This window comes from Opisthorchis viverrini (assembly GCF_000715545.1).
Source record: "Opisthorchis viverrini unplaced genomic scaffold opera_v5_207, whole genome shotgun sequence".
NCBI lineage: Eukaryota > Metazoa > Platyhelminthes > Trematoda > Opisthorchiida > Opisthorchiidae > Opisthorchis > Opisthorchis viverrini.
The window spans coordinates 71,216-85,991 of NW_008751864.1; the positions used below are offsets into that span (position 1 = coordinate 71,216).

At 42.3% G+C, this 14,776-nt stretch overlaps 1 protein-coding gene across 1 annotated transcript; it reads left to right on the forward strand.

Annotated features, from left to right (window-relative positions):
• Nucleotides 1–292: 292 nt before the first annotated feature.
• On the forward strand, nucleotides 293–8,450 carry T265_08221 (hypothetical protein; the record flags this gene model as incomplete). Its single annotated transcript, XM_009173964.1, has 3 exons — nucleotides 293–407; nucleotides 3,645–4,186; nucleotides 7,338–8,450. The coding sequence occupies 3 exons, from the start codon at nucleotides 293–295 to the stop codon at nucleotides 8,448–8,450; spliced, it is 1,770 nt and encodes a 589-aa protein (XP_009172228.1).
• Nucleotides 8,451–14,776: the final 6,326 nt, after the last annotated feature.

The window sequence follows — 14,776 nt, forward strand, 5'->3', positions numbered from 1 at the left end:
GAACTAAAAAAAAACAAGAATTACGGAATTTGTAAAAAACAAAGCTTCGTTCCAAAATATGGATACTTCTCAGAAGTAAATATTTTAATCTTTCCTATTTCACTTATCAAGATTATCTGCAGAGAAGAATTACAACTCGAAGCACGTCCTGCTCTACCCAACGGACCAGGTATTTTTTGAAAATACCTGCTGTCAGAGTGTTCAATCGGTTGATTCGCACTTGGTGTCAAGACAAGATCAAGATCAAGATCCTTTAGCTGACTTTGCGTACGGTGACACAAACTGCGAGACAATGGAAGCGAAACAAGAAGAGATATTTTTCCATAATTCTAAACAGTGGACACCGGTGGACCTGAGAACTCCTTTGGATGACCTGTGGCACTGGGAACGTTCAAAATACACCGTTAGTAAGTCTCCATCTGAATAAAACAAATTCCAGTAGAAACCATCATCAAATACAATTATCATTTGACATAAGCGGTCTGGGTAACATGATATTGTTTGTTCTTCTAGTATTCCTCCTCTCAATTCTCCTTAATGTTAATTCACGTTCACAAACCAATATCACAATTGACAACAAAGTTCATGGATGACCATCACCGACGATCTTTTGTGGGGAAAGATTTTAGATAGTAGGCTAAGGTTTTCATCTGTCACTAATCTTTCAATGGCTGCTAAGTCCGGTGAAGGTACAAGCCAACTCTGAGTATCCCAGGCAAAAAATATGACAATTTCATGATGGTTTTTTACTACCAGGCCTGAAGTGTTTTAACAAGCAGTGGGTGGAGATGACGTGATGGTTTGAAATAGGCAAAAGGGATGAAAGATGACAAGAAACCCAAAGATATAGGTAACTATCTGTCAAATTGACACGTCTTCTGGGTGGAGATCAGTGACCCTCCTCTTTCGTGTGGGCCGATGGGCTCTAACTGATCAAATCAAGTGCCATTTTGTAGCAAACCTAATTGCTAATTGTATGACGACGATGTAAGGCATTTGATCTACAAGCGTTTTCACACAGAGCTTTCCACTAAGCTTTCGAAGGGCCACATTACTCACGGAACTTTTGAGAAGACCTTCAAGGGGCTCGATGTGAGCAGTAGGAGGGACATCCATCCCCTACCCTACCAGTCACCCAGAAATAACTGAGACCAGCACAATGTCTGTTCATTTTCCTTAGTTTGCAACTGAGAATGCTCACTGTAATTGGAAGTGCTTAAACCTGCTCACTGAAATTCTACCTTAAACGCACCCTTTTTTCTTTAACTGTCATTCAGGCTACGTCTAATTCTAAACGGGTGGACTTAGATGCCACTGATTTCGGTATAAGTACCTTTTTCCATAGGCTGGGCTGGTAGGCAACCTCATATGGGAGATTGCTGCTTTTCGGAGGAAGGGCTCGCACTATAGACTCTTTTTAGCGGGGAACGCTTGTTGTTTCTTCTGAGGAAAAAGACCTTTACTCGCTAAAGTACTTTCTAGGATTCAGTCAAATCATAGCAACCTCTGACGGCAAGTAGCAGCGGAACAAAATTCGCTTGGGTCTTTTGCCGACGAAATGCAGTGATCTGCTTATGAAGTGGACACTTACAGAACCGAGATAACCCTTTCTGGAGAAAATGTCTGCATAAAGTTTATTCATGTCTGAAAATAAGTCCGAAGCATTGTCATGCAGATAGTTAGAGTAAATTGATCCATTTCTTGGTCAATTCTGTACCCTATTTACTTGTTAGAATCGCTTCATTCTGTAATTTGAATTGCCAAAATGAGCCACCTGTTGCGGGCTGGTCCAACTCATATTAAGTGGTCCCACTTTCGGTCTGATTGCCCATTTTTTCCTATGATATTGGGCAACTAAGGGTTTAGCTGGAGACACTGACTACCTGGGAGACGCTGTCCGAATTACTCATCGATATCATTGATACTGTTATCAGCACAAAATACGCTCGCGGATGAAAACCACAAGTAAGCTTTTGTTAGCTGAATCGACTTCGGTATCCCTTGGTCCACTGAAATTGCAACTGCTGGTGAAGAGGGATCACCACAACCGAAGACGCTTGTGGTTGCTTTCGCTCCTTGTATCTGAATGACGTGATATTTACTGAGGCTGATGATACTGTGGGTAACTGGGGTGCGCTGCTTCGTTGCCCATCTGCTCGCGGTGTGATATTTGGATTGAAAACGTGGACAAAAAGCGGATACATCCCTCATATTCTGCCCGGAGGAATCTACCCACTCAACCCAACACTGATGAATTGACCCCACTGGCCAGTAATTCAACTGCCGTCAACTGCTGGGGTCGCCAGGCTAGTCGCTATAGAGCACAGCGCAGCGCACTATCTGTCGGTGCAGGGTTGAGGCGACCATGCAAAACTGGGCCAATCAGCAGTAAGTCAGTAAGTTAATCGCATACCACAAGCTGTTGTTAGCTTGTCAATAAAAGTGCATTTTTATGGCCAATCAGACCATATCTGGTTTAAATGGAGAATCCGGGTGACGAAAGTTCACCGTAGTATGTGTGAGCGAGTTCTTGATCCAGTATTGTTTCTTGTGGCGTGTTCGCCCTACATTAGGTTGAATAATGAAATTAACGGTACCGAAGGAGTTAATCCTCTCGTGCATGTATTCTAGAGCGAAGGGACTGTGAATCTTGGTTAACTTAACTCATGGAGCTTAACTCTCTAATGAAGCTAAGGTTCATGTCAGTCATTATGCTATGAGGAAGTCTGACTTTGTTATATCTTCTAATTCGTCAATCTGAGGTATCTGCTGCTGACCCGCTCCAGTGCCTAGTGTCGAAGAGAAAAGACTCACAGAAGGGAACACAACAGCTGTATTCCGAACAAGCGAGTGAGTGAGAGAGCGAGAGCGAGTGCGAGTGCGAGTGCAAAATTGTAACGCTATTTAAAGGGGACTTTCTGACATTGATCCAGGCTGTCTGATAGGCGTTAGTGATCACCCATCAACATCGATCGTACCTCTGTGAAAATCCTGAACGCTGATCACATTCGGTCGTGCTTCTGTGGCGCAGAGAACACTCATCAGGTTTTACTGAATTGATCGAATGATTGACTGGCCTGGATGCTTGCCGGCTTTCCAGTTGAGCTTTTGGTGGAGCAGTAGGTTCCGGGCGTTCAGAAGTTGATTTCAGGAATCTAACCGTCCTGATCAAATCATGTGGTTTATATCTTCCACAAGGAAAGCACTTATCCTCTGTGAGAATGATAATAACAGTGGATAGATATCATTCAGTTTCATGAGGGGGACAACAAAATACTAAGCTGGGAAAAATAATGCGAACTTGTGAAGAATACTCTATTATAGTCGCTTTGTGCCAGATACAGCATCCAGATTCTAAGTAGTGGTCAGTATACCGGAAATTAATTCGATGCTGTCATATTGTGTATCACAAACAACCACATGGCTAGTTTATCGCTGAACCTACGTCCACGTGTACCACGATTTTGGTTCGCGGTGAAAAAGTGACTCTTGTGAGGAGGGTGCCTCCCAACAGTTCTCTTTTTTGTATTTGGACTGAAGCGGAAGAAATTCAGTTGTGGAAAACTAAGTTTAATGTCATGTGTGAATACACTTCGAAGGTCTGTTTCACTACTGCCACTTTCTATGCCCGCTGTTCTCTGCAGGTAATGGATCCCCTAGTGGGATTTTGGAAGTGTCAAGTACACTGGACAATTTGGACAGTCCTCTGTTTCCAACAAAATATATCTATTATTCAGAGCAAGATGGAAAAACCCATCATGTTTTCCGGCCCTGCGGTGGGACACTGATGAATACCAACTATCCTCAGAAACTAGGAAATACGCAACACGGTTTATGCTGCTTTGCTGGACCAACAAAAACAATGGCATCACCAACAACGCTGGAAGAGTCTCCGTCATTACCATCAAGTGTTATTCAGCCTAGGTCCTTTACTGGAAATCCTACCCAAAAGGAATCAGCTCTAAAATTACTAAACGGTGATGCCGAAGGTCAAATACAAGCTGCCACTTCTTTGGCGAATGATCCTGTAGTAGCAGCTGCATCTGCCGCTTTAGCAAATTTTCACCATCGAGGTTCGTTGCAACTGTGGCAGTTTTTGGTGGCTCTTTTGGATGACTCCAAAAGCCAGCACCTTATCTGCTGGACCGGCAGAACTTTGGAGTTTAAACTCAATGATCCAGAGGAGGTGAGAAATTTTTCGCCATTTTTTCTTTCAAGGTGCAATAATCCCATGTATGGAAACCGCAATTATATCTTTATCTTCATATGTGCACTATGCGTTTATAGCTGGAAGATTGGACGATCGCTTGAAATCCGCAGACAGCTCACGAACGATTTCGTCCTGTTTGGGGTTCAGGAGGTAGATGAGCTCAAACGTGAGCATTTAGACAAACCGTTGCTCATGTTAGGAACTGATTTTCTCAGTTTCCGGAGACTACGCTTACCTGATAGGCCTTAATCAGAACTGCTTGCAGATCTTGTCCTGCACTGCTTAAACTAAATAAAATAACTTTTGCTGAATGGCTTCGCAGCGGAAACTCGAGGCTGCCTGTGTATTGCGAATTATGCAAAACAATATCACAGGGGTAAATTTCATTGAGTCTTCAGTTTCAACAATTTCTTCATGTGTGTGAGCTCCAACTCACGAAATGTTTCGGTGATTGTCGAGTTCTTCATGAAAACTGTCAGAAGTTAAGGTCAATTAACTGGCTACTCGTAAGTAGCCAGATTACATGTAGATTCGGTGTTTGAGCGAAATCTATGGAGGTACTTATGTAAGACACCCAATATTCAGAGCTAAGGTCAGCAGTCGCACACCGTCAAACGTAGGGGCGTGAGCCATTTAAACGGAACAACAGATAGGTAAGTAGCTCTTTTAAATCCACCAGTGTTTTTATTTCCTCTTACTACCCCAGAGAAGCCTTTTGAAACGTGCTGGCACTGAATTGCTTAATTTGGAACCAGATGTGTTTCCTACCTCCCATAACTCAAATCCACATCGCAGAAGTTTGTCCTTACGGATGCTCATACAAACCTCCCTTTACGAAAAGGCACAAATCTCGTGGCTTTCTAATACACTTTATTGCACCCGGTCGATAAATATTGAAGTAAATGTTGCCATGATCGATGGGCGACCTAGAGCTTACTCTAAGTAAAAGGTCCGACACCTGTCCAGAGGCTACATTCAGGCTGAGGTCAGCTCTACTGTGACGCACTGCCGCCAAAGTGGCGGCAGACCTGAGTATCAACGGCTGGTCAGTCCCGAAACTTTTCTTTCAACGGGTTACGGAAATACGGAATTCTATAACCTGGAGCGCAGGAAGATTCCTGTTACCTTTCCATTTTTATCCACTCTGTTTCCATTACTTTGGTTAGAGCCTGTCTTGGCAAACAATCCGCCAAATGATCGAGTCTCAGGAGCCACCCATGAGCAAATTTAGCATACCTAAATGTTAACTCTCCAGCACAAAGCGTGATGGGCCTGATAAAAACCTAAACATTGGTTAAAAAAGCATAAAATGATGACGTGAATGAGTGCACTAGTAGCAGAAGATACGGTCATGACTGAATGCACAAGTGTTCCTGAGAGAAATGATTGCCATGACTACACTTTTGCTTTTCTTACTATTTCGGCCTACAAAACTATGCTAATGGCAGAGTTCAGTAGGATAACCTTAGAACACTGACCTGAAGTGTTGGGATGAGAAGAATTGGGGGTTTGACGTAATACACCACTCATAAGGCTGCTGAGAACTCATCAACAGCCCACGACCGGTTTTTCCCTACTCGGAGCTTATCATCAACATCATCCGTCAAAAGTATGTTCCATTTGAATCCAAAATGCACGAAATTAGCGAAATACACTCATTTGCAAACCAATTTGGTTTTGCGGGGGACCCACCTGGAACCCACCTGAATCCCTCGTTTATGATGTTTTTAAGCAAGTGATTGTGCTGCACCAGACCACCCAGTGTTTCATTTAGTACGATACTGGAGATATCGTGATACTCGGGGACTGCGCCAACCTGATAAACCCAAGAAGGGTGAAACCGATTATGGGCTGTCGAAGAATTTTCAGCAACCTCATGGGTAGTGTACTACGTCTATACGTGTATCACGATATCTCGAATGTCGCACCAGCTGAAAACCATCATCAGTGCGCATTTCACCAAACTTCAGAGAACTTTGAACCCGCGACTACCCTGCTGGTAGTTCGATGTGGTGGTTCTATCCCAATAAGAAAACATTATCTGTACTGTGCTTCTCGGTTTTTCGGCATAGATATACTTTACTTACAGGACGAAATCTTCATTGAATACTCACAAATGTCCTCACACCACCAACTGTCATTGGGTAGGGGAGAAATAACTCTTTCGAAGAGTTAACCCTTCATCTGAAAATCGGTTTTCAAGGAGCCAGTCAGTATACGAATACGTGAAGTGAACTCCTTGACCGAAGGATTTGGCGCTAAATGCATCGTGTTCGAACTAATCACAATGCTGACCAGCTGCTAGCGGCCAAACTGTTACGCATTCGGTCACTAGCGGATAAAAATGTATTCATTGCTTCGCGGATTTTTAACATAAACAGACAACTTACAGGATGAGATCTCAGTTGAAGTGGACTTGTCTCATCAATTGCTTTTTAAATACCGCTCACTGAATGGAGTACAGTCTCATGTCACTAACTTCTGGTTGTGCCTACTTTGGCTGAACGATCTTGCGCAGAGCGATTTCAGCCATAAGTTGTAAAAAAATCCCTGTTTCTTATTACCTGTAACTGTGTAAATCCAAATGAGTTTTTTTTGGGTACCCTCAGACCCATGACGCTCAGTAGATTTGTGAGATCTACGACGAAACCAGATCTCCTTGTCTGGGCTGGCTAACTTATTTCAACCGTGCCACCACTCCTGACTTGTTACATATCTATAAATTCTGCCGACGTCTTTCCAAAGACTATGGAATCCTCATACTTGTAACAGATCCTTATCTCTTGCAAAATTTCATCATTCGGCGTCAGCTGTATGACGGTGTTGTAACAATTTTTGTTGCTCCACGTTAGGCTTACTTGGGCTTCATGGTATGTCGTTTAAACTGTTCACCAAAGAGACATGGATTTCTTTGTCCAAATGGTCAAATAAGCATTTTCATAGTTAACTTCAACAATACTGCCTCTTGAAAATAAGTAATTGAGCAAAGTCGTCTGATGCCGTTCAGCGCTAAAATTTGTTCTTTGCCTTCCGACGTAGGATAGTGACGGCATTCAGATTAGCTCAGATCTTTGTTTTTTTGCCGTCCACAACCGAATTTTAAAACCAACGATCTTGGCATTCACAGGTCGCCCGGCTGTGGGGAATTCAGAAAAATCGTCCGGCTATGAATTACGATAAACTCAGTCGTTCACTGCGGTACTACTACGAGAAGGGCATAATGCAAAAGGTTTCGGGTGAACGGTACGTGTATCGGTTTGTCTACGAGCCCGAATTGTTATTCGCCCTGGCATTTCCAGGAGAAGAGCAACCGGCACTTGGGTCAACAAGCAGTGCTTTGGTAACTAGTCTTGGCGCCGGTCCAAGTCCTGGAGTTAGACAATTAACCGATGGCGGTAAATATGGGCAACCAGCCAGAAGCCAGCTGAAAGACACTGAAAAGGTCGGATCAGGATCAACCAAGCAATGCTTTATGAAGCAAGGCAACTCACCTCAGGTGAATGTTGTGCAACATCATCACGACCAAACTACTCAACAACCAACAACATGGCCAATCCTTCAGAGCTCCTATTCCTCCCCTATTTCGTCCACCACAGCAAGAGTACCAAGCCTTCCGCTGGCATCTCCATACCCTATTATTTCCCAAGGTGCTGGTTTCCGACTTCCTCCCTACTTTTACCCACACACATGCAACACCGATTTCTACGCCGACTATGATACATATACCCAAAATGGAATATGCTCCCAACAAGAACAGAGTTCACAACACCATGCACAGTGTACGGTGGACGAAGAAGTATCAGAAAACTTTCCGGTTATTTCACAGACCCGTTCAATTGCAACTGTTGTTTGCAGTACACCAAACATCGATCAAGATCGCGGTAACTCTACCCGAGAACTCTTAAGTACACCTCCATCTAACCTGCTACTCACGACCGAGCGAACTGCAAGCTTTACCGATTTCAATGCTGTAAATGAAATGCGTTCCGCCACCATTTTAGATAACCAGAATGCTGAAGGAACGTCTGAACGGGACAGTTTGTGCACCCCGATTCCTTATGTCACTTTACAGCCTTTCGGTATGGATGAAACAGTGGACATTGTGTACGAATGCGCTTATTCATCAAAAGCACCAGAACATACTGATGTCCTACATCCAGAAGGCTATTATTCCTACCAAAACTGTTTTGACTTTCCGAGGTCCATTGTGATATACTCAAATGAGGAGGAATCATTCTAGCATGGTGGCATAGGTGCCAGCGATTTTCAGCAATCGACATACTCTTCCACTGCATAACTGCGTGACTGTTCTGAGACGAAACAGGGACAAAAAGTGCTTCAGAACACATGCCGAGGTTTTGAATACCTCACGCTGTTAACCCTGGTACTTTGCAGAGGTTTGTTGTTTTTTCTCTTAAATAAATGCTCCCCATTCAGTCATTTTGTCACGCTTACGAGATTTCACAAAACGACCGCGTTTCCATGGGAGTGTAGTTCAGTACTAGCATGTGGAGTACTTGTCTCCGATTATTCTAATGGTCTGACCAATATGTATTGAGTTGATGGACGTGCAGTCAATAAATTTCAGGCGCAACCAGCTCTTATTCCGTCGAATTCGGATACCGTGAACTAAAATCGATAGTATCCAACCGGTTTAACGGAACAGGATTGCTAACAATTTAGACACATCTAAAATTCGGTCGAATCAATGTGAAACCAAACTGATATTATGATCACCTAATATCATATGCTTGCCTACTCTATGCCTGAGCAATTCTTTTCAAGGTGACCCAATGAGAGGAATTTTTGTGAAGCTTGAAAATGAGGCTGGTCTTCAAAAGGAAATGAATAATTTCTCAGGTTTCCTCCTTCAGGCTAAAATACGTGGTCGAAAAGTAGTGCTACAATGGGGTTAGGATTTGTCACATACAAAGTGTATGATTGTAACATCTTAAAATTCGAACTAATTGTCATCCTATATTCGTCGAACTCAAATGACATTATCGGTGAAATTGGCCACAACTACCTCCATGCATTTTAACTTCGGCCACCGCTTAAGTGTAAACACCATGTTTGCTAAAAACCATCAGAGATAGATGGGAAAATTTGCCGGCTGGTAAATGACGTGAAATTTACATTTTATATCATTTTCATGAGAAATCGAGTGCGGAATTAACAGATTCTGTTCGTTTCGGCATACACCGAGCCTATCAGACTAGTAAAAAGTATGTGTGCTGGGATAGTTTCATTTTCACTGTGCACTTTTGTTTACTGACACACTCAAACCATTCTCAGCTGTTGTTGACTTGTTTTTCAAACGAGGCCTCGCGTAGCTAATTATTGGTGCGGGATCTGTTTGACTGCGGTTCCACCTACACTGTATCTCAGCAAAACTTTAGGGGGTATAAGCTGCAGCTCTGCAATCTCTGGTACCGGATTGTCAGGTATCCTTCAGCGGCTAACCCACTTTAGATTCAGCTGCTAATTTTTAGCGGAAATCATGGATTATCTTGGAACACACATCCTTCCAAAACAGAGTACCCTGTGGGAGGGATTGAAATCGGTCTTTCTCGAGAAATGAAATTCATGGAAATCAGTGTGAACTGGGAACATCTTACAGAGAAGCTGACAAGATGTGGTGTATTCTAACAGCAGACAATGTTGAGTCACCTCAGACTTGGCTGTTCCCAGAAATCTGGTTAACAGTGTTTGACAACAACATCGCTTATCCGCAAATTCTTCTTGTTGAATGGTTACATGATGCATGTGAGATGGCCAGATTATGCATTCATTTGCAAATCAAGTTGGTGATAGTGACAGACAACCGAATCTCGGTTGAATCTTTCATTTATGGCATTTTTTCACTGAATGTGTACGCAGAAACAGCCTAAATTTTCGGTTAACACAATATTCTATTTATGTAGTACAGCACGAAACACTATAGACCAGAGATCCAGATGAGATTTAGCTCTCCTGTTCACACCAACCTTGTTTTGATCGAGTGTAATTCAACCTTTGCGTGAAATTCAAGTAGAACAGAAGGCTTATGAAAGCAAGGGGACCATATCTACTTGATCAGTTCCAAGTAATATGAAGCCGGTATTAGACCCTCAGAGAGTTTTCAGCAACCTTTTGAACAACGTTGGTTCACGGCTTATGATTGAAAATGAAAATTTCAACGACAAAATGCTGCCAATTTCTGGTTTAAGTGCGCTCTAATCTAAATGTAACCACCTTAATCTCACCTGTAGTTTGCTTAAGAACGTGAACAACAAAAAAACTCTGTTCATTCTAGCATTTCGATCTGCTTTCAATCTGTTCATGGTTGGTGGGCACCCGTTGCTAGATTGGACCGTGAAGTTCGGAGCCATAGGACTACTTAGACAAATAAAAACAAGCAATCTGAGTGCCTTTGACTGCGTTTTTGCCGTGAACATTTATTTGGAATTGAAATCTTGACTGTGTTCTGAGAACATAACATTTAAAACTTGCTTCATTCAACAATATATTAATAGAGAATATCATGGAATTGAATGATGCATAAAGGTGTCTCAGTTTTCGATAAAAAGGAGGAAATAAGAAATAGCCTTAGAATGTGGTCATTCCGAGATCGAAATGAAGCTTCATTAGTTTGACGTTTGACGAATCCCGATCGAGAATCATGAAACTTTACCAACAGCTGTACGATTAATTCACAGCATGGAGTGAAACGAAGAACGTCAAAAAAGGAAAATCCAACACGAACGCGTCTTTCGGTTTGGTGAAACAACTGGTGCATTGCAAGACTAGAATAATGGGCAAAAGTTAAACGAAGCGCTGCACACACGGTATTCAATGACCCTTTATGGTACCCAATGGACTTTTAAACCCATTACGGGTATGTTCATTCCAAAAGATATTTGGACATATTCTTGAACATATTCGCAAACCTCTAAGATGGGATCTGGAAGAAGTACCGATTTCCAGAAAAAACCAATTACGTTTCGTAAGTTGAAGAAAAGAATGCTAATTAATTTAAGTAGTCCTTCAAAAGAAGGGCCACGATAACATTGTTTAATTCAAGAAAGCAGTTGAAGGTCTGGTTGACTTTTAGGTTCAACGTTTCAAAGTTTAAAAATAGGCAAAATTGAGCAAATGTCTTAGGCTGCGAGCGTCTGTTTGAAACGTTCTTCAGGAATTGAATACAGCTAACATTTCGTTTGATCACCAAGTTGACAAACATTTTCTGTACCAACATGAAAAGAGACTCCCTTAAAAATAACGAAATTCATTTGTATTTGCAGGTAGCTGACTTTTCCACGCAATGTATTGCACAACCTTTCAGATGTGTGTTCAATGCCCGAGAACGACCAAAGGTCGCTCTTTTCTTTGAGAATTGCTCAGTTCTGTTTAATCTCGAAAGGCTGCGAGGTTATCTTCCTACTAATGCGTAGGCTCAATCAATAAAGGTGGGACCCCTGATTCGTGTTCTTAGAAACATAGTACTACCTACATAGCTGTGTGAAAAGTAACTCAACAGACACATATATTCAGTCATGTGGGCACTGGTGTTCATCGGGAAGAACCAATGAGCTTGTCATGAGAAGATCTTTCGACAACCTAATGTCCGTGGCAACAATCTTCTTCAGAGATCGTTAAGACATTTCGTAGAGAAATGCAGTCAAATCGTTCAAAAAGCAACGCCATAAAAAGAACATTATGGTTCGCATTTGTGGAGGTCCTTTCTTAAGGGGTTTTGTCAGCACAAGCCTAAATACCGTAAGCAGTCAGTGCACTTATACTAAGCCCACTAAATGTGCTGAAATGCAAATATATACGAACGGAATTGAATTAGCCAGTTGCTCTGTATGATTATTAGGTGATTGAAATCCACATTAAGGTATATTTGTATATCCTATGGTAACAAATCACTATTCAATTGTCACACTGCTTCCAAAAACCTAGTGGCTTCGGCTAATCCCGGAGAGTAACTTCCCCACCCTTCGACCCATTCTCCGGCGGCTTCAGGAAAATAATCTGATTTCTCATAACTTAGCTCGTCTCCACACAACAGATCTAACCAAATAGATTCTGGGTGTTCCCTCAGTCATTTCTGTCAATAGTTCCAACGACTAAAACCTGATCACGGATTTCCTTTAAAGGATGTGAATCTTACGAGCCCGTGCATGATTAAGGTAAAATCGGTGTTTTCCATTTCCAACTTTTAACCTACCTTCTTCTGTAAAACACGTTGGAGATTGTCACGTTAGTAGTGTTGGAAGGAGTGCAGCAATTGTGAGTATACGTATATGTTTTCCCTTAATTACAGTCGTACACTGCAACCACCTTTGTATCCTACGTTTCCAAGATGCTTGATTTTTTTTGGCAATATGATCATATTTTGTGACTGAAATTGAGTGATCCACAGCCGTGTAGTGTACTATATTGTTGAACCAATCGTTAGCTTTTGAGTAACCCGTCATACAAATAAAGGACGGATTTCTTAAGATATACACTTTCCAGCACTCTTCCAGGTAGATAGTGGCTGATCGAATTTGGAGCGCTGTCTATTAAGCTTACAGATGCCATCTTTGTACCACACCTCCATGAATGCCTGATTTTGGTCGGGTGTATGGTACTGTGTCCAATAAAAACGCTTCCATATCTGGAGGAAAGCGCATATTCGAGGACTCGAGTAGCTGGTCGGTAGGTCAGTGCACACCAAAGTGAAAACAAACTTGAGAGACAAATCTTTGCATGCGTATCCTGGTCTGTAGATACACAGCTGAATGCAAATACAAATGGCTCTTAATTTGGTTTGGTTTACGACCAGACAAGAGAACAATCTCTAACTAGGCCACTCGATAACCAAACTTAGACAAGGTTAGTTTTCACAGGTTTATTCTCAGAATGCATCACTGAAATAACACTCTATCAACCCAGACGCAGTCACCTACCATTTCACGAGTCACAATCGACAATATTAATGCCAGCCGAAAAGAGACCGAAACAACACAGCCTCAACTAGACGAATAGCTTTGACACCTCTTGTCCGGTTAACCTGGGTGCTCTCAAGAACTTTGACTATAAGATCTCGAAACTGCCCATATCTATTGTAACTTTTTCCAATCAGTTCACCACAACTAGTGACTGTAGAGAAGATGCTGTCATACCCGGTATGATGGAAAGTTTTTCAGACTCAGCCAGGTAGCAAACACACGACCAGTGTATATTATCACTTTCATGGGCTGTGGCTAAAATGATCGGGTTCAAATACAATTTCCGATTTAACTATCTGTTGAATACTCAATTTCACTGCTGGAGGATCTTCGGTATGAGTCTTTCAATCTAAAAATCAAATGACATTCAGGGAGCATTCGATAATTATAAACTGAAAGAACCTGATCACAGATTAGTACTATGATGATCAGGATTCCAACCTCATTTTGGCACTCTTGGATTGACTACCGACCACCGTATTCAGCGTCGGACATGTAAGTTGATTTATAGGTAGTATTTGTATCATTAAACCTTGCCCACTGGTGTGTGAACGTGGTTATGTTTGTGCAGCTGAACGAACCACAATTATCCGTCAACGTTCTTGAGGCTCTGTGAACAGCCTAGACATGATTATTTTAGTCAGTTTGCTTCGATTTTATACAAACATGATTCCACGTGTTGATGGCAGGCAAAATTACTGCATCAACTTTGCTCATTTTGAAGGCGCATAACAGCAGTGAACCATTTACGATCTATGTACCCTCCCCTACCCGATACACTACACAAGGTTCAATTAGGTTGTTTATCATTGAGGATCGTCGCCTCGCTGCGACTGCATTATCGTTTTACGCAAAACGAAACAGTTCGTTGACATCAGACTTTCGTCCCCCAAACTGCTTCTAAAGCACCAGCAGCCTGCGGCTCTCCACCCACACATACATCAAACGTCTGTGCGCCAAGCCAACATGCAGCCCTAAACTCTGGGTGAGGGAGCGTGCCTGTTATCGTCACGAGGGCTGGTATACGAACAACTTCATTCGTGGGTTAGACAAGCCGTGATAGGTGAGAGATGTCGAACCATAGAGGATGGACACGCACGCACACACGCGCTTCAAAGAGACAAGAGGGGGAGATAATTGCCCGTAATTACACCTCAATTTTCCCTCAACAAAACGAAGTTCGTCAGTATTTGGGTCATTAAAAGTCAACTCAAATCATATCGGGTGCGCAATTAACTCTGTTACTCTGTACTTTGATGGAAAACCAAAAGAGGACCAAACGGTTCTGTCTAATGATACTGCTCTCAGTGCTTGTTTGACTCTACTCAGTGACATTTCACAGGCTCGTTTAGATGACAAGATAATGACCAAACCTAGCTGCTGTTTATATTGTGACATTTTTCTGGTAAAGAAGGTGGAGGCAACCTGGTCCAATGGAGTGTGGGTGGGAGAAGAGAAAATTTCGCCAGCGTTTACAAAGTTGTTGTACTGGTGAAGCTGCGGTTAATCACGCGAACTTATTAAAGGTTTTGCCGTACTTGATATCCCCGATGTAGTGCTGCGGAACACGAACTAAGGAATGCAGTGA